This window comes from Anser brachyrhynchus (genome assembly GCF_964034855.1).
Source record: "Anser brachyrhynchus genome assembly, chromosome: 16".
NCBI lineage: Eukaryota > Metazoa > Chordata > Aves > Anseriformes > Anatidae > Anser > Anser brachyrhynchus.
Window position 1 is genome coordinate 15,755,848 of NC_137734.1, and position 25,219 is coordinate 15,781,066.

Sequence of the window (25,219 nt, forward strand, 5' to 3'; positions counted from 1 at the left end):
GCTCAGGTCACATCCTGAATGACAGGGGACAAATCCTGCTCCTCACCCCCCTCTTGCTCAGCACAGAGCACACAAGAGTCATTTAAAACTTGCACAGTTTATTGTGCTCTTTGCCATGCCACACACACGGCAGCTGAGAGCAGCCCTGCCTGCACATCCCCCTGGCCCAGCGCTGCAGGACGGGGTGGGCTGAGCTGGACTCGCAGAAACGTCCCCTGGCAAAAGCGCTAATAGCAGTGCAATAAGGCAAAAGTTTTAATTGTAAAAAAAAAAAAAAAAAAAAAAAGAAAAGAAAAAGAAAAAAGAAAGTAAGATTTGTTCATAAAACTGCCTGGGAAGGTCCTTGGCATGTTACTCTCTCAATTCCTCTGTACCAGATGCAGTTTGGTTTCTGTGCCAACAAACCACCAGCCCTTCAAATTTTTTCTTGGGATGAATGAGGCACAGTGGCTGCTTCCTGTCCCAACACCAGTGAGAAGGCTTCCAACACCATCATTAATGATTCTCAGTGCCACATGCAACCAGCAGAGCCCAGTGTATTCCCTTTTGGTGGGTCACATTCATGGGGTGAGCAGCAGCAGAAGCTCTGAAGTGAAGAGGTCTGAACGCAGATAGGGGGAAGCAGTGAGGAAGCTAAGGGACAGTGTTTTAATGGGGCCCTCCACACACAGCCACAAGATACCATCATTCTGTGTGCAACAGGTAACACCAGGGAGTGGCTATCCTATATTGTTAAACTGCTGTGAAACACCAAGAGCCCAGCAACTCCACAACAGTAGTGTCTGAGGCTCCTTCAGAGTTTGGTCTGCGGCCTTAAAGAGGAGATTTTGACACCTCCTGGTCCCTAGCCCAGGCAGGCAGCTTGCCCATTCCATGTCCAGGCTGCTGCCCCAAAGTATCACAACAGAGTAGTGCAAGCCCAGCATTGCCGAGCTTTGTTAACATACAGAAATAAGGAGTAGTGGTAGGCTACCTCCACAGTAGTGTTTCTGTGCAGCTCCTGACAGGAAAGTATTACTTCAACGGGATAGACCAGTTACCCAGTACCCTGCTGCTGCTTCCCCCTGCCGGTTCCAGTTCTTAGTAGTCGTTTGAGCTCCAGGATTATTACCTGTGGCAGCAGCTTCAGCTGTCCTCCTTCCAACAGGTCATTCATCCTTGGTTACCCATTTGTTTCACAAGCTCCCACTGTGTCTGAGCATGTGATTTTTCCAGAACCCACAAGAGCAGATGAACCAAAAAAGGGCATCTGCAGGCAGGGCTTATCACCAAGTACACAGACATTGCCTTGTGTCAAGCAGGAACATTACTGGTAAAAGCAGTGAAGGGGAAATTTCCAGGAGAAGCAAACATCTCCAAGAACCAGTGACAATGAAGTAAACAGTTTATGGGCTGAACTGTTTTCTGGACCGGAGATTCAGTCCTGGTTTTAGCTCAAACACTTTTTCCAGTTCCTGATGGACTGCCCAGAGTTGATGGCTGAGGCCACGGTGAAAAGCGCAGCTGAGGGAAGAAGGGAGATGCTCCGGTGGAGGCATTGCAGATTCTACTTGCAGCTTTTAGCCTGCACTGAGTCCACTGCTGTGGAAGGTATTCCCAGAAGAACCTCAGCTCTTTCTTTCAGTAGGTATCGTCCTCAAATTCAGACCTCATCCAGGGAACCTTCCCCACCCACCCCATATACACCAAGCTTTACTGTTCCTTAGAGTAGTCCATGTCCCAAGGACTGGTGGATACAATCCTTACTTCAAAACAAGCATGGCCTCTGTCCCATCTTGTCTTGTCAAATGGAGTCCGTGAGTGAGGTAGTATTCCCGCCGGAGGAAGGCATAGAAATAATCTGAGATGAGCAGGATCTGCAGAAATGAGATGTTCAGACACATCAGTGATGCTTCAGAACAAAAGATAAATGGGGATGTGTTTGTGACAAACCCTGAAGGGGCTTAAGAAGATCCTAGGCTGCTCATCATGCTTTGCAAGATGAGGCACTGTGATCTTGTGAATACTCCTTGGCCATGGCCTTACAGTACAAAACTACGGGAGACTTAAACCAACCTATTTATTGTGCTACCAGTGTGTTCCCACAGACACCTCAGCTAAGGAGACAGTGGCTCCATAAAAAGACCAAAAAGTACAACAAAGGCAGGTCAGGTCCATATATTGTTTACAGCTTTACAGACCACCTTTAAGCCTCATCCACAGGAATCCTGTGCATGCAAATGCTGTCATGCAACTCGACCCAGATGCTGAAAGTCCCCTGCTGCTGACTGGTATTAAGTACTTTTCAATTGCCATTTCTAGTCAGAAAGGGTAAGAAGCTTGCAAGTAGCAGCAGAAACTTCACAGGTCAGCCTTAGCAAACGGAAGTTTCAGCAGTTTAACAATACGTACCAGGGTAAGGGGTGAAGGGAAGAGCTGGAAAGTCAAGGCTGTGGCTTCACAGAACAACGTCCAGGAGCAAAACCAGATAAAAGCACCCTCATCACTTTCCCATCTCCTTCCTGTTGCTGTGCTGTAGTGCCCTCTCTGTGGGGCAGACAACCCTGTGTATTTGTTTGCACACTTGCTCCCTTTAAGTGGGAAACAGAGCTGGCTACCCCCCAGATTTTCCCCTGATCCAGTTCAGAGAATGCTTCCATAGACACTGATGCTGGCATCATCCTGTGTTGCAAGGGACCTCCCTTGCATACTTAGGCTGGTATTGCCACCGGCCACATTGTATGGTGAAATCACAATTGATGCACCTTCCTCAAGAGCTGCAGAGAACATGGAAATCTGGCATGGAAACCACGAGGTCCCTGCCTTCCTCAGTCCACTCTTCTGTTTTGTTGAGGCACCATAGTGCTGATTGTTCCCTTGACTAAAAACAGTCATAGGTGAGAAAGTAAGAGCGGGTCTCAGGGCCAGCTGTGCTGGAGTGGTCAAACAAAGGATGTTTTTTCTAAAGCAGTCACTTTGGGCAAACTGCTTTTGCAGAGGCAGGCTGGGCTGCAGTAAGCACAGTAGCAGTGAGTGACCTGCTGTCTCACTAATGCCATTTGCCATCCAGCCTCTTGTGGTGCAACCCTTCCTTCCCACTGGAAACAGCATCAGTGCCAAACCAAACTAGCAGTTACAGTCCCAAACCAAACTAGCAGGTACTGTCCTAAATGACCAGATGCCATTAGCACATCACTTTGGCACAATGCACCTGGGGAATTCATGCCTGGGAGAGCCTCACCTGAAGTATGCTGCATTGCTAAGGGGACAAAGGAAGACAGAGAGCTAGTCCGTCAGCCAGAGCCTGCTTGGGTTACTGTCAAATACAGCTGCTGCTAAGAAGGCTCAGCAGCAGGAAGAGAGGATATGTAGGACTGGGTGAAATCTGAGGGAGAGGCCTGCAGGCTGCTGGGATCAGAGGAGAAAGTTGGAAGGAAAACAGACAGAGAGGGGTAGAGGTGCCCAGGGAAGAGGGAGAACAGCAGTGCTTACTTTGTCTGCTTGTTTTGCTTTACACTATGGCTGACTACTTGACATGCTACATCAATATGGTTGATTTTATTTTTAATTAAATGACTCTGCAGATATCTTAATGGGAAAAGAAATAACTGGGGATGGCAGGGGTGAGGGCTAGTTCTTTCTCACAAAGAAATCAGAAAGGAGAGCTTTGCTCTGTCTGCATTGGCACAGAGCATAATACATTGCAGGACCTTCCATGATTTTCTCAGGTAGGAAATAAAATCCTCTTAGATCAAATGCTATCTGTCATTTAAATTTTACTATTCCTTTCATTCCATGGCAAGGCATATAGTTAGAGAGCTAACAAACCACAATTCCCTATAAGTCCTTATTAATAGCATCTATATGCTAACTCTACTTACTGCATGGAGTCCCTTTTTGCTTTTACAGAACAGAGGGTTTTATACCACAGGGGGTGCTTGCCCCCATTTATCAAGGGGCTGGAGAACATACAAGCGGGTGATTTTTCAGACTCTGGCAAAACTGCTCCTCTAGTTTCAGGAGATGCAATGTAAATGTAAATGGCTGAGGTGCATTGATAATCAAGGCAACTTTAACATGAAGTGAACGTTCTCCTTGTTTCCTCATCCACATGTGAAAACGTCCCAGGACCTGGGGATTATCTACACACCGTAACAACTAGCAGAGAAGAGGAAGGAAAGCCTTAGGAAAGGTTGTAGCAACTGTGTACATTGGATCTCATCCTCCAGGGTTGCTAAGCTCTGTTTTCTCTGAGGGCAGTGAAAGTCATGAATCTAGAAGGGCACAGCCTGGAGAGAAGGAGGGAGAGCAAGCCCTGGCATGAGCAAGACCAGACACATGCCCACAGCCCTACATTTCACTGAGGTGTCATGCTTAGAAAAATTGGTGCCATGTCCCAGCATTTGGGCAGTTCTCATTTGCCTGTTGTATGGCCCCACTGCTGCTGCCCCATGGTCTCTTGTATTCCCTCTCTTCTCGATTCATGTGCTATTTACCCTGCCATACTGAGATGCTTTTCCTCTGCTATCAAGCAGCAGACTGTGTAACATACAGAGTGAGTTGGATTGTTAAGCTATAGTTTAAATACTACAAGAACTCTTTCCCCACTAGTGTGCCAGAAGGTGAGGACTAGGCAGATTTCAGCTGGAGCAGGAGAGGCAGGAAGCTGCTATGCTGGACTATATGGGCCAGACACATCCTGCAGAATTCACTGTTGCTGACAGGACACCCGATCCAGTGGAATCCTCAAAGTGCAGCCTGGTTTACCTTGCTCTACTAACCTGCCCTATGTTGAAAGTCAACGTGATGGCATAATAAAAATTGGAGTTAGCACTTCCTGCATAAATCCATAGATGCCACAGAACAGGGAACAGGAGGGAGCAGACAATGAGCACACATGACAGGATGAAGATGTTCCGGAGGACTGCAAAAGAAATAAAAAGTTATTAAAATGAAGCTTTATTGAACAGCCATGCTCATGCAACCAGCAATGGTATTTCAGGTATGTGCAGTGGCAGAGAGGCACTTGCCAAAGCATACTTCTCTGCAACAATCAAGCTTTTGCAGTTTGTTTTGATAATCCCCTGGGTACCTTTTATAAGACATTCACTGTATTTTCTCTTTAAAACAAACATTTCTGCCTTAGCTTGCGTGTGAATCCTTCATTTGTAGCTCCTTCCTTCTAGGTCCTGTGCTTCCAAAGAGCTTCCACTCTTCCTCTGAAGACTTTGTGTTGGTTTTTTTTTTGGTGTCTACACTACAGCAGCTAGCAGTTTTGAGAAGGGCCTTTGCACCAGCATCAAGATTCAGAGAGCAGAGCATGCCATTCCCTAGCCTCGTCAAGCTGACTACTTAGAGAAAAAGCTAATCTGTGGACCATAAGGAAAAGACATACTTTCTCAGAAGATGGTAAGGAAATGAAGGAACCATATCGGAAGAAATTCTTATAGGCCAAATGTGATGACAAACATATGCCCTTGGGAGGTACAAGAATCCTTTAGTCTGCATGAGTATGTGCCAGATGGACAAAAAACAAATACAACTTTGTCCAAAAGAGCTAGGAACTACTCGGCCAGAAGAGGTTTTGTTTTCTGTTCTTTGGCGGTAGTAGTATAGTTTATCCTGGCACTTGTGCAGCTGTGCTTGGCTATAGCTCAACATCCCTGAAATTAACCAAAAGACTTCTGATCATTCTGCTGCTGAAGGGAGCTATCTGACATTTGATGACTATTATCACATCCAAACCTATTCACACCCATCTTTTTTAAGCTTTTCGTTCAATAGCTCTACTCACTCACTATGGGATTGTCCCTCTCACGCTCATACCTGCCTTCCTCTATAAGTTTGGAACATACATCTCACCTAAATTGAATTAGGATTTCTCAAAAATATGTCACCTGGTATGGCTGTGACATCCTCAGGGCCAGCCTGGAGCTCCCTGCTCTATTTCATCACAGCTGCTTTGGCCTTAGCTTTCCTTAGTCTGAAACAAATGGAGCGGATGGTCTCCACATCAGACAACACCCCACTTACTCCCCACTACCGATGCTGCAGAGGACCAGCTTAAAGCCAAACATATGCAAACTACTCTGGCATCTTGACTCCCAATTGTCTCCTGACACCAGGTAGACTAGCTGCCCTGCACAAACTTGACCCTGGGTAGAGAAGACTGCAGTCAAAGCCAAGGACAATACAGCAGGATTGCTTAGAGCAGCTTGTTTAAGCTGACTTTGGCAAGAAACACAAGAAAAAACACAGCACTTCCAGGAGTACTACACTGGCAGACTTGCAAAATCTCCTCAGTGTAATGAGTTCCACAGTCAGAGTTTGAAAATCATCAGGTAGTTCTCTGGTGATTTAAAGGACTATACAGATTCTTTATGAAGCATTTAAGAAAAACTGGACAAACACTTGGAGTAATTCAGTTACTTTTACTCTAAGCAAACAAGCAGATGCAAAACAACTGCTGCAAAGTGTGGGATTTTAAGGCTAGGGGACTCATCAATTGCAGAAGCAGCACTCTACACACCCTTACATGGGAGTGAAACACTGAAAGGATGGATGTAGTTTACATGAGGAACATCTTTTGTGCAGGACTGTAAAGGGTTCTTACAAAAAAAAAATAAATTAATCTTCTGAATAACTTAGAAGGGGAAGATAATGTACAAGTGAAAATTCTCTCCTCGACCTCTTACAACGCTAGTCCTGAACATATGTTGGAGACTGTATCGTATCACCAGAAATCAAGCTTTCTTCCAGATAGCCCAAGGAGGCCACGAGAGCCTGCAGACACAAGTGTGGTTTGGCTTAGTGGTGACAAATTATTGGACAGACCCTTTCTCATTCCACAGAAGAAACAGTCAAACACAAAGAACTTACATCTGTAAAGGTGGCTCCAGACTGGAAGGAAGGCCATATACAGTGCAACATCTCCCACTGTGGGATAGGACTTGAAGATAGAAATGATTGCAAGCTGGACAAACATGAAGAACACAGGGTGTTCCCTAAAAGGGAAAAGACACAAAGGGTAAGAGGACACAGTAGGGTCTCTGCAAACTGGAAATAAAGATCAGCAAGGGCACAAACATACTGTGGGACAGCCTTTAAAAGGCTCTGGTACTCCATTCTCTCCACATGAGCCTCTGATGGGACAAACTGAGCTGCTAGGATTGTCCCCAAGTTTTCATTTTTTCTGGCAATAAAGAACTTGAAGTTCCAGGTAAGAGTTCTTGCTTTTTGACGATACTGGCTTCTGCAAGCAGGGACCTTTATGCCTAAACCTCTGCTCTCTCTTTTGACACATGTAACATGCCTGTTTCATAGCAGAGTCCAGCTCCCAGATCTGCACAGATCACTGCAGGGGTCTGGTATTTCTTCTTAATCACAGTTGCTATGAAAAATGCAGGAGACGATTCCAGCTGAGTTAACTACACTGTGGCAAGCAATGAATCAAGTTCCTCAAATAGTTTCTCAACATCAAAGTGATAAGGTGCCTCACTGTCAGAGGACTGTCAGTTCAAATATCCTTCCCAGGTTCAGGTAGATAGTGCATGTAGTTTTCTGTGTATTGCATGCAAGAAAGGGACTAAAAACATAGGAAGCATCTTCTAGACGTGCACTTTATAAAGAGCTGAGGTGGTGATGCTTGCGATTGCTATTGTAGGGTCTAAAGAGCAGCTTTGTTTTTAGAATGAGTGAACCAGCTTTGCAGTAGTGCAGAGAAATGAAAATGAAGAGTGATGGAGAATGTAACATTCTGGGCAGACTGACCTTTAGATTCAACTTTTAAGTACAGGTATGAAGCAAATTTTCATATTTTGAACATAAGGGGAGATGGATTTTATCCTCTATCCATGGTGCTAAATCACATTTAAAAATTAAAAGTGAAACTGGACTGACTTGTACCTAAGGTGAGAATAACCTCCAAAAACAGGGCCCACTGCATTTCATCTCAGCTGTCAGTAACAATAATGCCACTGCAGCTTTTTGGGACAGCAGCAGGAAGGGAAATAAGATGAAGGAAAATATCCTGAAAAATATCTCCACTGCAGAAACTTGTTAGGAAATGCAGGCTCCCAAATTCCATATAGCACTTTGAACATCTTAATTCCAGGAGATATGGAGGCATTTTCTTACGTTGAAATCACAAGGAAGAATCATGTAAGTGATGGTTACTACCCGTGACCCCGGGCTACTTTTAGTTTTTCAAAAACATACAGAGCAGGACGGGTTTCCAGCAGGGGCAGGAGTGACTGCTGTCTCCACAGAAACCTGACCATGGCTTAAGAAATACTTTTCAGGAAAATCATCTTTCCATCTCCAAATCTGAGTGCAGGTTAGTAAGATGGCAAAGAGGACTTCCCAAGAGTGTACAAGTGTACAGCAGTAGCAGGTTTCTCAGTCACAGCCCATGTGAGAAAGGGGACTTAGTGTGGTGTTAGACCTGCTAGTCCAATCTTTTCCTCAAAGCAGGGTCAACACTGACTTCAGACAAGACTGCTTAGGGCTTTGTCCAGTCAGATCTAGAAAACCTCCAAGGACAAGCCATAGATCTCTGCTCCAGTCTGTGACTGTCCTCAAAGTGATGACTGTTTTCTTTATATCCAGTTGGAATTTCCCCTCTTTCAATTTATGATCACTTCCTTCTCACCTCAGCAACCTCAGCAAAAGGCTCTATCTTCTCAGTAGCCTCCTCTTAGGTGTTGAAATGCTATCAGGTATCCCCTAAGACTTTTCTTTGGCAGGCTAAAGAAGCCCTGTTCCCTCAGCTTCTCTCCAGCCTTCAAACCACTGACCATCTTTTAGGTTCTGCACTGGACTTGCTCAAGCTTATTGGCATCTTTCTTGTACCGAGGAGCTGAAAACAAGAGGCAGTATTCTTGATGGGGTTTAATGAGCACCACCACTCCTGTTGGTACATGGCTTGATAACAGGCATTTTCCCCTTCAATTCCAGCACAAACATAATATTTTACTCTATTTATGAGGAAAAGATTGAGACTTTGGGAAATGAGGATAGGCTCTATTAAAAACAGTTTTTCAGGTTCATAGATTCAGACCTCTGATGCCAGTCTTATAAACTTCCACTGGACAACTACAGGAGTAAAAACAAACAAACAAACTAGCAAAGAAACATACTTACTTTAACTTTACTGCCAAGGGAATGGTGTAGAAGAACACATTGATCTGAAATACGCATACGAAGAAAAGACTAAAGTGCTCAAACATCTCTGCAAAGAAGTACCAGAAAAGGCCAATATTGGGTGTCAGATCTGGAACAGAAAGGCTGAAATTTGAAAATAAAAGACAATTTTAAATGGCTGTTTTTCACTGCCCTGCTTCTGTTACATTAATTGATCGTTATGTGATATTGAAAGGAGGACCTATATTTTAAATCTCTGGAAGAGAAACCAAAGAGGTGAAAACCTGGAAACAACATCCTTTCACGTGACCCCAGCAGGATTTACACCACTCCTGAGCAGACATTTCTTCAGAGAAAAATGTTACAACCACAGTGGCTCAATAAACAAATCCATTTCCAATGTACTTGGTGGAAAACATTTCCTGTCTTATCTAATTCTTGCTGCTACTTATTAACAGCATCTGGCTAATGGCACGGCTCCTCCACACACACTTTTTTTCTTGTGTTGCCAGTAAAATCACAGATCACATACTCCTTAGGGCAGGGAGTGGGACACACGTGTGATACATACGAAACAACACAAAAATAGTAAGAATTCTTATACTTACATAAACCCGTAAACAGATGGGATAAAATCCCAGGAGTTGAGGAGGAAGAAGGAGAGGCAGATGATTACTACCAGGCTACACAGGTACAAGGCTGCATACTGCATGGTGTAGAGCCAGAAGCTTTTACTTTTCGGTTTTATCGGTATGAACTGACGCTGAAAACAAAACACAAGCAGGCAGATATCCCTCATCAGTTGGAAAGCCACAAGAAAGTCCAATTGTTCAGAACATCGTCTGAAATTGTTGAAAGAAAGCATCAAACACTGGAAACTGCTGCACCGGGAAGAGCAGCTTTCAAGCACAATCTGCTTGATGTTCTTCACTCTCTCCAATTAAGTCAGACATGTTGTCCATATTTTTCTCTGCTTGAAAATCAACATGCTAAGCTGGCCATTTCTGCCTGTAATGCTACAAATGAGTCAAGTCTCAGGTGTTGCAACGTGAGATTCGCACACGCTTCCTCACAGCTACAATTTAGTTTATGTGTTTGCAGTATTGTTCTGCTGCTTGCCCTCTCCTCCGCAAACCCTCATTGTCTGATGTGACTGAGAGGCATGCTTTGTGACCAACTGCCCTGTGATGCCAGCTCCCTGCCATATGGACTGGCACTCATATTCTGCCGAACTCAGGGAACGAGGAGGGTTTCTAAACACAACAGAGCCATTTCAATGGTTGCCTCTTCAGACAAAGACAACTGCTGCAGTCCTGCCGCTGCCACATAACCTTGACAGGTCAACAGCAAGCCCTTATCACATAACAAGACATACTGGTATCTCACTACAAGAGATCTAAGATTCCCTGACTGCATTTATAAAGACAAGTATATACACAGGGGCAAACACCTTGGGAACTGCTCACAGTTCTGCAGTTTCAAGTCAGCTTTTCCACTTGCTGCTAGGGTTTGCACTGGCAAGACATGTATGGAGAGCCAACTCTAACCGGCATGGGCTCTCTGTAAAGCATGCTCTGTTTCCTCAGTCATACTGCATTTAACACAACTTGCTGGAACAATGTAAGCAAATTTACCATGGATTTTTGGCAGGACAGATTGGAAAGTACTGGAGAAAAGCTACTTAATTCTGTACAAAGAATACACGAAACTTCATTTACAAATCCAGGTAAAAGAACACACACCAGCCTGTTCCCCTTTCAAGTCAGTCATAAATCATGCTTTCATATATCAAAGGACTTGTTGCTGTTTGCAAACACAACACTTTTACTTTTCTACTGCCATGAAGAAACAACAGCTCAGACTAAAGTTAGCTGAAATGGTAACAACATATAAAACAAAAAATAAATGTTCCTAAACATTAACTGGAAAAGCAACATTGACTCAACAGAAGTTCTTGTCTTGCAAAGAGTAAGGAAAATCAAAATCCTTAAAAAAGTAAGAGACGGTCAGGGGAAGGGAATGGACAAGAATTGACTCTGTTCTCGTTGAATCTCAGGGATTTGAGAATAGCCTGTGATGAACCTGTAGTTAAGATTAACTATAAAAAACATGAGGAAAAACAGGACAGAAGCAACCAAGACTGGTACTGGCTTAACAGCAGGACTTCCAGAATGACAAAAATCATAAAAATGATTTTTTGGTTGGTTGGTCATAAAAAGTTGGTTGTCATAAAAATAACCGCCAACTGATCTGTGAATATAGGGTAAGAGTCATCTGCTAGTGGTTACAGCCTCTCCTTGCTCCTACATCAGGGTGAGAATAGCAAATAATCCATTTTTCATTCAGCACATTATAATTCTTCTTTATGTCATTTTACTGAACTGTACAAAAGTTCGGAGACTGGGGAAGCATGCCGGCAAACTGGTTAGATGAATCTGCACACTAGCAAAGGGCTGCTTCAGCTTTAAACCCTACCCATGCCTGCAGATGTGCCTACCAGCCTACTGATGGGGTGGTTTTGCCTGGAGCAGTGCCTGTCTGTTGAGCTGCTGTGCACCCATGAGTGATCAAGGTCAGCCCTGTGGGAATTCAACCACAGTCCTGTTAACGGGGACGGAAATAGGACAAGGGAAACCAGCTGCTTTCACAAGTACATGACTTCTGCCATTACACTTAAAATTTCTGAGTTTGGTTATTCAAACATACAGCTCTTCATTTTAACAGAGCTCAGTGGCCCATGTCAGTGCAAAGGAAACTCTCCAGGTCTAAAATCCTTGTTGCAATTCACATGACACAAAGAACAGAATATATTTCAGGTAAGCTAAACACCAACCAGTTCTGCAGATGACTTTCTGCTCCCCTTTCCCTAGGCAAAGGCATCCCCATTAAGGCTGTAAACTCTCCACGGCTTGAGGAGAGAGTCACTTTTTCTGCAACTCAGGGCCTACCCCTGACTTCGCTCTCAACAGCTAAGAACTGCTCCTGCACAGCTACGGTAAGTCAACAGATATTAATGCTTAGAAATCATTTACCTGTAGAAGGTAAAGTAGAGCTGGAGCAAACAGCGTGACAGGGTAGAGTGACTGGTATGTTGCTAACGCCAGGAATACAGCACTGAGGAAGGCACTACCTGTAAAGAGAAAAAATAAGTTCATTTGTAAGTAATATTTTATACAACCTTACAGACAGGAAGTCCAAAAAGGAAGAAATGCACAATCCTCTGTGATGGGTTTACAAATATCATAACATGACATAAAGAGTAGCAGAATGTGTCTGAGAGAGTAGCCTTTTGTTAACTGCATTTTGAAAGGACAATGACTTGTACGAGAAAGAACCACTGACTCGTTTCTATTTCCTGTAATTCACATACAGAAAGTGATTTGTGTAATTCAGTCTACATACAGACCATGTTGGCTGCTCTTTGTATGTGGGAATGCATTCACTTAATTCATATCTGCATGAAACCGCTGTCTGGTGTGTCCCACTGAGCATGCTGGATGCCCTTGTCAACAGAATGAGTGAGGGTCCTCAGCAAAGCTCTGTGAAAGACAGCAACTGAAAATCTGTAGCTGAAGGAAGAAGCATTATCCCTATTTTACAGATACCAAAACTGAGTGCAGTGACTTGACAATTACGCCTTGGGCTAATTGTCAGCCTGTGTGCATTGACTGACATCAAACACTCAGTAAGCTTCTCTCTGCTTCCATCTGTGTAAAGTATAGGGTTTCCTAGCAATGAGTCTTCTCCATTCTACAATTACAGTTTCCTAGACACAACCCACCCTATTCTCTATTTTATTGTGTTAAATTCTGCAAACATCAAAATAATCGGTACCCAGAAATCATAATCTGACATTCTCTCTTTGCTGACTTTAAACACTAGAGGCTGCCACTCTCCCAGTGAAGGAGAAAACACAGGGAACACCAACTACAATTTTGTATATGACAAAACTATTTGTCTTACACTATCAACGAACAGCAAAAATCAGTTTAAATAAGTGGATCCTGCACATCTGCTTTCACAAATGCTTTTAAATGGTACCTCCTCCTGCCTCAATTACTTAATAATTGAAGGAAAACTTTCTTTTGGAAATACTAGTAGCAATAAGCTATACCAGCTTACTTTGTGATGTCTGGTTCTGGGCACTGCTGGAGACCAGATAACAGATCAAACTGACATTTCATATAATCCAGCAGAGAACTCCTGAAGCTTATGTGACTAGCACAAATGCCAAAAGACTTTAGCACAGGGGTTCATAAGAGAAACAGAAACCTGGTTTAATGTACAAAATTAATGAAAGCCATTCTGTCACAGTCTATTCAATTGGGCTAGTATAGGCCTTTGGTTACTGTTTCTGCCTAGCCAAAACTCAATTAGCTAATTTCAAACCCAGGTTACAACTGTAAGTAAAAGTCATATAGTTCCCGACAACTGCTTGCTTTTGAATAAAAGCTCAAGGCATATATTTTAAGTGGATATTCATGTACAAAAGAAAGAGCAGACTCCTAACCAAAGACAGATTTCTTCATAAACAGAAAACTATTTGAAGTCATCCAGGAAATGGAGTAAGTTTTTAGAAGGGAATCACCTAGGTACACTGAGATGAAAGTAAGTTTTGACTTGACTATAAAGTCTCTTGGGCTCTTGTGATTTGAAGTAAAACTAAGTTATTGCTCCATTCGAGGGCTGATGCGTCCGACTCACATATTTGTAGTAATCAGATTTGTAAAGTTCTACGCAGATTTGATTTCCATTACTTTTCTATCTTTATAGAAAGACATAAATAAATGCTTTTTCTTCATTGCGTTACCTTTTATTGTAGCTAAAATGAAGAATGCAATGACAGTATTGTTGATGGCACAGGTGGACTTTGCCACACAAGACATCACAGTGTAGGGGTTTAACAGATAGCTGAAAAAGAGCAAAGCTTAAGTTACATTCAGACAATTCAAGAGAGGTAACCTAATTAAGAATATTTTGAAAGGAAAACCAGATGCAATTTGAAGTTTGTTTTTGTTTGTTTATGTTTTATGGGTTTCTCTCATCATCAGATTAACTCAGACAAATAGAGAGCACACTGGAAAAAAGGAGATGGGACAATGTCTAAAATGCAAATTCTGTCTTAGAAAACGACTACCAAAAATGTTCCTTGCTTTTCAGAGACATTGTGCATTTATTCAGTCAGACCTAGGAATACTGGGTCTGAAGTAAGCTTTCTGCTTCTCATGTTTACTGGCTCTGAGGAATTAACAGAAATAAGAAGATAGCAAGATGGAAACATATCCTTCTGGTACATTACCAGAGTGTTTCCCTCAACCCGGTTGCACCTTTGCACTCCCCTACTATGTCAGAGCAATCACTTAGGTTCACCATAACATGCTCTGAGCATAAAACCTGACAAATATGAAAATCCATCCCATTTTAATTAGAATTATGGAAAGACAACAAGCCCTAAACACCTTTACCTTCCAGAATGCAGCCACATTTTAATTAGTAAGGATGCCTGCTCCTTTTGGAAATGAGATTTACAATTATCTCATTCGACTAGGTTCAAAGCCCAGAAAAATGTTTGAAAGGCTTATCGATACAGTAGGTGAGATAATGGATCAATCAGCCTTGGTAGTAACTAGATCAATCACCAGAATTAAGTAGACAAGACTGGTGATCTTCTAACTATCTGCTTACATAAACATTATTCCTACTTCTTTGAGTCCTGGTCTGGCTTTTTTTCTGTGTTTCCAAAGATGGACAGCCTATAGCAGGATAGGTACAATTTAATGACAACCTCCCTGGGGTAACATGCACCAGTGTTACATACAAATATAAAACAGTCTCAGATTTACAAATTCAAAAGGCAAAACTCTACCTTTCTCAAAATGGGGAATTTACTACTTTAAAAAATTCATATGAAAATAAGAAAAAATAACAACTTATCTGATGGAGAATTCTTCCTGACACAGAATAATTTAGATAATAATTTATTCAGGTCAAATAATTCTTTCTTGTAATATTTTGTTTGTATATTATTTATTTTAATTTAATTGATGCATTCTGAAATTAAAAAGTGATTAATATACAGAGGAACACCAAGACATGACATTATTAAACAGACAACCTGGAATATCTTTGAATTATTATACTCGATTCCGGGATGTTCAACCTGTGGTATCTAGAAAACATTTTGTCTGACTGCTCCAAAACTATCCTGACTGAAAAGACACACTAGATATTTGGAAGGCATTAAATCAACTCTGATGACAGTAGCATTCTAGCAAAATAAATGGGAATGTGATCTACGGAGACACAACATTCTTGCTACCAAATTCTTGATCTCATCCTGTTGAGTGTTTCTTAGGAGGACTGAGTAAATTTACTTGTCAGCAGCATGTATTTAGAAAAGCCTATGCTTTCCACTTTGAAACCAATTATTCAGGGATGGGGAGACTTTTATGTATAATAGGAAACTCAGAATTTATGAAAAAAGTAAAATCTTCAGCAAATGTTGAAACCCCAAATCAGACAAAACCCAAGGAGAGCAGAAGAATCAAAGCAGCCTATTACAACCTGAAAGAAGCAATACTCACAATAGTGCTACCTTGAGGGGGATGTAGTGCATTTCCATGGGTGTCCGGATGAGTTCAGCCACATCTGGTGCATATTTATCCAGTTCTATTAGGAGCTTTTGCTTTTTGAACTGTACAAGGGAGAAAGACCAAAGACTGTCAGATGAGGAAAGTCACTGTTCCTTATCACTTAGGATATTCATTACTATAGAACACATACAAGTTGACTTTGTAAATTCACTGCTCAACACATGAGGCCCAAAGAAATGAAGTCACAGAACTACACTGTCCTCATTATTTTGAAGATGGATACCTCTATGTCAAACTTCCTTTAGAGATCCCAAATCTCTCTCTTTAATATATCTTGCTTTATGATGTTCCCTATGGAGACAAGGGAGAAATCTGTATTATGAACTTACTGAACTATGTCATGGTGAGACAAAAGGAAAGAGATGCTGGCAATAAATTCTCAACAAGCGAAATAACTCTCACACAGGATTTTTGCATATCAGCAGTTCTATCGTGTTATTTCTTCAACCTCAGTGGACAAAGGACAAGTGCCTAAGTAGATGGGAGACCACACAAATGTAGAAAATGCAGCTTCCCTGTTCATATTAGTACTGTATCACCACACATCTAGGAATGCAGAGAGCACAGCATTGCTTACACAAAATGTTCTTTGAGCTACTTAAGAGAGAAAATTGGGAGGAATCACTCACTCCCAAAAATATGTTTATAATGTGAAGGGAACAAGTTATATTTGGTATAGGACTTTCATCTTGCTCAGTAGAATGATTTACATCTCCTCAGCATCCTTAGAAGGTTTGTTCCTTCCTTTACACATTTTCAGAACCTCTATTAACTCATGCTGGGTGCAAGCACAAGCAATGTTTCATCCTGAAGCCAGGTTCAGGATAAAACATTCCATTTCCTAGCCACAAAATATACGGAAGATTGTAGCAGAAGTTAGAAAAGTGATCACCCAAGTCTTGCCAAACCCATAGTTCAGTAATTAAATTCTGTATACTTCAAACTGCTGCAACAACTGAAGGTGGGTTTTCAATACATTTTCTAAATTTTCACACCCCTCTTGTTTATTGTGCCCCTAGAGCTGTCTGCATTTTATTGGATATTGCATTCTTAAGAATTTCTCAAATTCTTTAAATTCCTTTCAGATCAAAGAATCAACACTGCTGCAATCATCACTCAAGTGCAGTGCAATAGCTATGGACACTAATTTGCTTCACACTGTAATATGGACACAACAGAATTTTAAGTACCTCAGCTGGTTTACAACATTCAGTCCCCAGTTTTGTTTTGTGATCACCCAGGTATGTGCAGATTTACTGCTAAGCGAGTAAATCTGCTAAGCAACAAGGACTGGTTGATACTGCATCTTCTGGTATATTTTCTTTGGTACAAAATATGTATACTTGTTGGGAGAAGAGGGTCAGCAACACCGGCAAGTCAGCTTACCACAACTTTGTTGTAGTCCTGGATGGCCAAGTAAAGGGCAACAGCTGTTAGTACATCAGTTATCTAAAAAAGCAAGGCGTAGACAGATAGAGTGTAAGTAAAATAAATGAATGGGGAAAAATATATTGGTCAGTACTGCAATCCTGAGCAAGGACTCTGATCTGACTCAGCTCATGGAAAAACAAGCTTTAAAAACACTAACTAGCTTAGTGATTTGTACAGTGTTCACACACCACTGCTAACCTCCGTAGCCACGAGACGTATCAGATACTAACATTTACAGAACTAGAGAATGGGGAATTAAGGGCAAAGAAAATGTTCGCGGAAAGAAGTATGTAAGGATAACAGAGAGAATCGCTGGTCTAATCCGAGCATGGGCAGCACCGGGGCAGTGCCAGGTGGCTAAATCCAACTGTCCAGCACGACAGTGTCTTGAGCTGTCCCAAACTCAGCAGGCAGCAGTACAGCCATCGAAATAGTCAGTGCACCACTAGCTCTACTAGAGACTGCCCACAGCAGGGAGCTGGGGAGAGAGGCTCTACCAGGTGGCATGTGCAGCCAGCTATGTGATTTCTGCCCTGGATTATGCAGAACTCTCAGAATAGTTTGCAACATGAGATGTTTGGATTACTAACCCATTGGTTGGTAACTCCTTGCAAGCCTGGAGTTTGGCAGTGGGTTTTAATGAGAAACATGGCAGCGTAGGGACTGGGCGGGGGGGATGGCAAAACGTTCTGACCTGCAAGAGGTAACCTTTGAAATTTGAAATCAAATGTCAACTTCCCGTCCCTCCAAGAGGATACTTATCTAACAAAGTACTCACAAAAATAAATAAATAAATTGTAAAGCAAGGGAAAAGCGTGAACTCGGGTTTGTATGCACAAAGCTGCCTTTATAATTAAAGTGTGAGGTCAGCAGGAATTTGAACTCCAGGGAGACAACTGAAGGTCCCTGATGGATAAGCAAAAGGAAAGTCGTACTCAGCACTTCACAGAACGAGGCCTTTCAAGAGGAACTTTCCAGAAGCACTCACCATGAAGACCAATTCAGCATATTCAATCAGGAAGTGAAAGAGATATATTATCAGCGGGGTCTAAGAGAGAGCAGAAGGGAAACCCATGTCAAATACTGTCCATCTCCATTTGGATACAACAACTGGCAATTCAGTGGAGTTTACTGTGAGAGACTGCAAAAGGCAATTAGCCTTAGACTCTTCCACAACACCATTACTTCAGAGTAAAGTGAATAATCAAAATCACACTTGCTCATCTTTTTCCTTGCAAAGTTCTCAATATATTTCTTAAAGACATCATCAACTTTGAAAGTCATATTCTGTTTCACCTTTTCAATTCTACTAGTATGGTGGTAGAGTTACAATAGAAATATATAAAGAATAGCTTTAGAATATATTTTTTTTTTCCTAGAGAATCTCTTTATTTTCAGGTTGTTTGCATGTATTTTGAAAGTATTTCCTGCACAGATGGTTTCATTGTTTGGGTGAGTCTTTTATAAAGTAAAAAGAAAGCATGTAAAAACTTGAAGCAGTAGGACTACAGTCCTACTATCTATCCTCATACTCCCCACAGCTCTTCCCTTCCAGGGTAAGAGGAAGAGCAGGTTTCAAACTATTCCTTTGACAGAAAAGCTTAATCTGGAGGTATTACATTTACATGGTGTAAATTCAGTCTTCACTGTGAGAAAATATATTTATTTTAAAATAGTTTTAAAATAACGTGATGATATAAATAAGCACGTGAAAATACTTCAGTCTGTGAGAATTTGTTTCAAGCAGAATTTACTGAAACAAGTTTTCAGAGATACACGAGGTATGAGACTCACACCTGGGTGACACTGTGCGCGACTGTACCTTCATATCAGTAAGACCATTCAAGGGCACAAAACCCCACAGGTGCTCGGAAGAACAATGTGCTTTCCAAAATGAGGAATAAACATACTGTCTGCTTGTACTAAAGTTAATATTTCTGTAAATACAGAAACCCAAGATGCTGCTATTCAGCAAAATTGTGTTCAAACTGCCAGTGGCACCGTCTCTCCCTGCTCCTGCCTCTGCTCACAGAAAATCTGGATGTGAACAACAGATTTTACTTCTCAGATTCTCCTTACACACCACAAATATTGCAGTGGCTATCAGCTGCTTAGCAACTAGTTCTTTTGTGATGAACTGCATCTCCTGATCCTGCTAGGCACTAGGTACAACTATTGCACAGACAACTGCACAACTCCAAAATTTCTGAAGTCTTTGGGATGAAACAGATCCCCAACCTTTGCCAATCCACAAGCAGTAAGGCTAACAAATGAACCACTGGAATATCATGTTTAAAATGAAGCATGCATACCAACCTCATGAAAAATAGCTCCAGAATATGGTGAGACCCCTAAATCCAACAGAGCTAATCCTTCGACCACTGAAACATAAAAAAACACTGCATGAGAATCCTGTGATGCTGGCAGAGAAAAACCTCGTGACAATAAAAATACAGTTTTTAAAACACCTACACTCATGAGTATCCCACACGGAATCACTGTCTGAATGGGTGACAAAATCTCACAAAACCAACCAGGAGCTAGAATTGTTTTCTTATTTCTGCCATGCAATCATGCTATTTGTTTCAGACAACTAACAATGTTATAGCTGAAATGTTTTGCAACTAGCTGTATAGAAATCACATGTATGATATTTACTGATTTTAAGTCACCTCTTGCGTGACACGTGGTATTTATGCTAGACAAACAATTCAGACTGGAATAGAGAACAGCTCGATTGGAAGGGACCTACAAAGATCGAGTCCAACTGCCTGGCCGCTTGTCCCGGGACTGCCTGGGACGGAGTTCCCTTTCCCCACGGCAGCCCATAGGCAGGACAGCACTGACACAGCACCAGCGTTTTGCCCCGTGCGGGCACAGCATCGGGGCTGCCTCCAGCCCCCACCGCCAGCAGGCCGGGGGTGGGCAAGTGCTGGGCAGGGGCCGTGGCCAGGGCAGCTGGCCGGGACCCACCCAAGGCACGTTCCGCACCGTGCGGTAACGGGCCCGGCACCGAGAGCTAGGGCAGGGGAAGGAGAAGGGGGGGCTCTCCTTACGAAAGCGTCTGTCCTCCCGAGCCTCCGCTACGCGTGCTGAGGCCCTGCTCCCCAGGGCGCGGCTGCACATCACTTGCTGATGGGAAGTGGAGGATAATTGTTCTCTCTCTTTGCTCCTGCATGGCCCTTGCTTTTTCCTGTCATTAAACTGCTCCCATCTCAAACCCAAAAGCTTTTTTTATTTTAGCCTTTCCTCCTTCCCTCCAATTCCTTCCCCACCCTGTCCTGCAAAAGGAGGGGGAGTGGAGAGAGCAGCTGTGTGGTACATAGCTGCCTGTCGGTGTCACTGCACAGCAGCACTTCAGGGCTACCCAAAAGTTAAGGCCTGGTAACTAGGGCATTGCCCAAATGCCTCTTGAACACTGACAGGGTCAAACACTTCATCAACCACCTTGCTAGAAAGCCTCTTCCAACCTTCGGCCACCCTCACAGTCCAGAATATTTTCCCGATGCCCGGTCTGACCCTCCCCTGGCACAGCTTTGTGCCCTTCCCACACATCCTGCCATCGGTCCCAGGGGGCAGAGACCGGCACCTCCTCGGGAAGCCGCAGAGAGCAGCGAGGTCGCCTCTTGGCCTCCTTTCCTCCAGACTGGACCACCCAGGTGCCCTCAGCCTCTCCTCACAGGACAGGCCTTCCAGCCTCTTTTCCAGCTTTGTTGCCCTCCTCTCTCAAGGACCTTAACATCTGTTTCATACTGTGGGGCCCAGAGCTGCACACAGTATTCCAGGCGAGGCCCCACCAACAGAAAACAGAGGGACAATCGCCTCATTTGACCGGCTGGCTGGGCTGTGTTTAATGCACCCCAAAATGCATATTTTTTTTCCCCCCTTGGCTGCCAGGGCTCGCTGCTGGCTCGTGCTGAGCTGCTGTCCCCAGCACCCCCAGGCCCCATCCAGCTGAGCTGCTCTCCAGCCACGCGTCTCCCAGGCTGTGCCCGTGTCCGGCACTGCTCCGTCCCAGGGGCAGCACCCGGCCTTTCCCTTTGTTGACTGCCCAGTGCTCCCATCTCTCCAGGTCCCTCTGCAGGGAGTCAGCAGCACCTCCCAGTTCAGTGCCATCAGCAGACTCGCTGAGGATCGTCCCACTCCTGCCGGCAGATCGCTGATAAAGATGTTGAACAGGCCTGGCCCTAGAAATGAGCCCTGGGGAACGCCGCTGGTGATCGGCCCCCAGCCAGATGCAGCCCCGTTCACTAGGGCCCTGTGAGCTCTACCATCGAGACAGTTCATCACCCAGCGCAGTGTCACAGCTGGACAGAAGGATGCTGTGACACTATCAAAGGCCTTACTAAAATCCAGAAAAACCACATCCACCTCCTTCCCTTCATCCACCAAGCAGGTGACATCACAGAATCACAGAATGGTTTGGGTTGGAAGGGACCTTAAAAAGATCTGATCTAAACCTACCCTCTTTTAGTTTAAAGCCATTACCCTTGTCCTATCCCTACACCCCAACAAAGAGTCCCTCCCCAGCTTTCCTGCAGCCCCTTTAGGTCCTGGCAGGCTGCTGGGAGGTCTCCCCGGAGCCTTCACTTCTCCAGGCTGAAGAACCCCACCTCCCTCAGCCTGTCTTCGTAGGAGAGGTGCTCCAGCCCCTTGATCATCCTTGTGGCCCTCCTCCGGACTCGTACTAATACTTCCGTGTCCTTCTTGTACGGGAGGCCCCAGAGCTGAACGCAGGCTCCAGGTGAGGTCTCAGAGCAGAGGGGGAGAATCCCCTCCCCTCGCCCTGCTGGCCACGCTGCTTCCGATGCAGCCCAGCATACAGTTGGCTTTCTGGGCTGCAAGCGCACCTTGCCAGCTCATGTTGAGCTTCCCATCAACCAACACCCCCAGGTCCCTCTCCTCAGAGCTGCTCTCAATCCATTCTCTGTCCAGCCTGTATTGGTGCTTGGGATTGCCCCAGCCCAGATACAGGACCTTGCACTTGGCCTTGTTGAACTCCACCAGGTTCGCACAGCCCCACCTCTCAAGGCTGCTGATCCACCAAGGCTGTTACCCCGTGGTAGAAGGCCACCGGATTTGACTGGCAACATCTGGGGGGTTATGTTTTCCTTCTTCCAGTCAGCGGGAACTTCACCAGACTGACATGTCTCAAATACGATGGCCAGTGGCTTAGCAACTTCACCTGCTAGTTCCCTCAGGATGCACAGAAGCATCTCATCAGGTCCCATGGGCCCACTTGTGCACCTGCAGGTTCCTTAGATGGTCTCAAACCAACATAGAAGGAGACCAAATTACTAAGACAGGACTTTCCTTTGATGACCCCCTCTTGACCATGCCTGATAACAGCTTTGTTCTTTAAGTGCTTTTCAATATCCCCCCGGACGATCTTCTCCACAGCTTTCCCAGGGACTCAGGTTAGACTGAGGTCTGTTGCTTCCTGGGTCTTCCCTCCTGCCCTTCTTGTCACTGGGTATACCGTCGGCCATCTGCCAGTCAGCAGGGACGCCCCCAGACTCCCACAACCTTTGGTAAATTGCTGAAAGGCTCTAACATCTGCTAACTCCCTCAGTACTCTGGGGAGAACCCCTCAGGTCCCATAGACTTAAAAACATTCAACTGATTCAGCTGGAGCCTGAACAGAACAGAAAAGAATTCCCAAGCAAAGCTAAAAGTTGTACCTATCCTGGAGATTTCCTAACATTGTGCAGCCTGAACTGCACTACAATGCCCGCACACGTTTTTCTGCAAGATCTCCACCTTACTGAGCACAAAGGTTCCCTGGGAAGGGAACAGGTTTTACAGTGAAAGATACTATGCAGAAAAGGTCCGTTTGTTCACAGGGAGATGAAGCAGGAGATCGCAGGAAGCGACACAAGGTTTTTGGTTCAGCAATGTGCTGGAACAACAGGTTCTGTTTCTGCCACAAAGGTACTTTTTCCATACAGACTTTTGTCTGGGTTGGAAAGTACTGTGCCCCTTACTGTCTAGAGACCTAACCTGATGCTCTGCGGCAAAATTTGGAAAGTAGCCATTGTTACAAGGGAATTTTTGAGAGCTGTACGTTGAAGTGCTACACAGCGTAAAGCAGAGGCCTTAGGTCACCAAACGCGTTCACGCTTTTGACATTTATTACTCTGTGCCTCTGTATTCCGCCCCGAGCCTGCAGGTAGTTTTATTTGCACTGTATCTGGACATTACCTCCCCAAAGGGACGCCGTTAAAGTAACCAAGCTTCGAAACGGCCTCAGCCGCCTTAGAGATAAACGCCCCAGAAAAGCCCTGCGTGATTTTGCAGCTCGGCCTTCGGTCGCGATTCGAACCGCCCGCGGGCCGTAACGCGGGGCCACGACACGAACGCGGCCAGCGACCGCAGCGCGTCCCCGCAGGCGGCCCGGCCCGGCCCGGCCCGGCCCGCTCCGCTCCGCCACGCGCCGCCGGTGCCGCCGCAGCACGACGCGAGCAGCCCCGCCGCGGCCGCGGGAGCCGCCCCCGTCCCTGTTCCCGGCCGCTCTGCCCCGAGCAGCAGCTCCCCGCCGCCCCGGGGCGGGGGTGGGGGAGCGGCCGGGCCCTGCCCGCCGGCGGAGCGGGGCCTCGGCGCCGGGCCTCACCTCGCTTCCAGGCGCTCAGCGGCGACGCCACCTCGACCCGCTCGGAGATGAAAGCGGCGAGGCTCGAGCGGTACAGCGCGGCCCGGAGCGTCACGGCCACCAGCACCACCAGCACCAAGGGAGCCGCCATCCTCGCGGGCAGACGCCGGCCGGCCGCCGGCTGTAGTTCGCGGGCGGCGTCGGAGAACCGGGCTCCAATGCGGCGGCACGGCCGGGAGGACTACATGTCCCGGGAGGCCTCGCGCCGCGCCGCCCCGCCGCTGCCCGACACCACCTGAGAGCTACGGCGAGCGCCGTGGGGCGAAACGGTCAGAGCGCGAAGGCGCCGCGCTGCGCCGAGGCGCCCTGCTCCGGGCAGCCCTGATCTCCGCCGCCGCGCGGGGCCCGTCCCGGCACCTCACGGGGAAAGGCCCCTCCCGAGAAGGGCTACGGAGCTGGTGAAGGGCCTGGAGCACAGGGCCTGTGAGGAGCGGCTGAGGGAGCTGGGGGTGTTTGGTCTGGAGAAGAGGAGGCTCAGGGCAGACCTCATTGCTCTCTACAGGTACCTGAAAGGAAGGTGTGGGGAGCTGGGGGTCGGCCTCTTCTCGCAGGTAACTAGCGATAGGACAAGAGGGAATGGCCTCAAGTTGTGCCAGGGGAGGTTCAGGTGGGAAATGAGGAGACATTTCTTCTCAGAAAGAGCAGTCAGGCATTGGGACGGGTTGCCCAGGGAGGTGGTGGAGTCACCGTCCCTGGGGGTGTTTAAGGAAAGGTTGGACCTGGTGCTTGGGGACATGGTTTAGGGGGTGAGAGTGGTGGTAGGGGGATGGTGGGACCAGATGATCTTGGAGGTCTTTTCCAACCTTAATGATTCTATGATCTGTTCAGCTGCTGCCTTTTCAGGGGGCTCCTCCAATGTAGTCCTATCCCCTGCAACAGGACAATAAATCTGGTCCTCAGACAGTAAGAGGAGCTTCAGCAATCAGCCTGTCATGTGTGACGTCTTCTGCTCTCAGGCTGATGGCATGAAAACATTTTCCATTGCAGTGGTAAAACTGATTTCCTATTAGCACGGGCAGTAGATGGCCATGGGACTTGGTTGGCCCCAGGACTGACTGGACTTGGCACATCCTCTGATCAGTCAAAGTGGATTTGTTCAAGTTAAAGAATTTGTGCAGGCATCTGGCTTCTTACTAGAAGCCAGAAATGCTAATTCTTCTCTGTAGCTGCTAACAAATGTCTTCAGTTTTCTGATCAGAAATGCATTTTTTTCAGCATCGATTGCTCTCTAAGCGACATTTCTTTTCTAGTGTAACAGACAGCAGTTGCCGGAGAGCACTGCTTTGCTGAATAACTGGAGTATAGTTGTGGGATTAAAGACATATTGCTCTAAGATGCTGGTTTTGCTGGTCTGATCCATACCATA

At 45.2% G+C, this 25,219-nt stretch overlaps 1 protein-coding gene across 1 annotated transcript; it reads right to left on the reverse strand.

Moving 5' to 3' along the window:
* Positions 1 to 78: 78 nt before the first annotated feature.
* PIGU (phosphatidylinositol glycan anchor biosynthesis class U) lies at positions 79 to 24,089 on the reverse strand. The gene is made up of 12 exons (XM_080558478.1): positions 23,815 to 24,089; positions 19,521 to 19,585; positions 18,193 to 18,252; positions 17,160 to 17,222; positions 15,705 to 15,814; positions 13,931 to 14,031; positions 12,153 to 12,250; positions 9,729 to 9,883; positions 9,121 to 9,264; positions 6,859 to 6,983; positions 4,761 to 4,903; positions 79 to 1,856 (listed from the first exon to the last, which is right to left on the reverse strand). Exons 1-12 carry the CDS (start codon positions 23,942 to 23,944, stop codon positions 1,743 to 1,745), a joined length of 1,308 nt encoding a protein of 435 aa, XP_080414604.1. The 5' UTR covers positions 23,945 to 24,089; the 3' UTR covers positions 79 to 1,742.
* Positions 24,090 to 25,219: the final 1,130 nt, after the last annotated feature.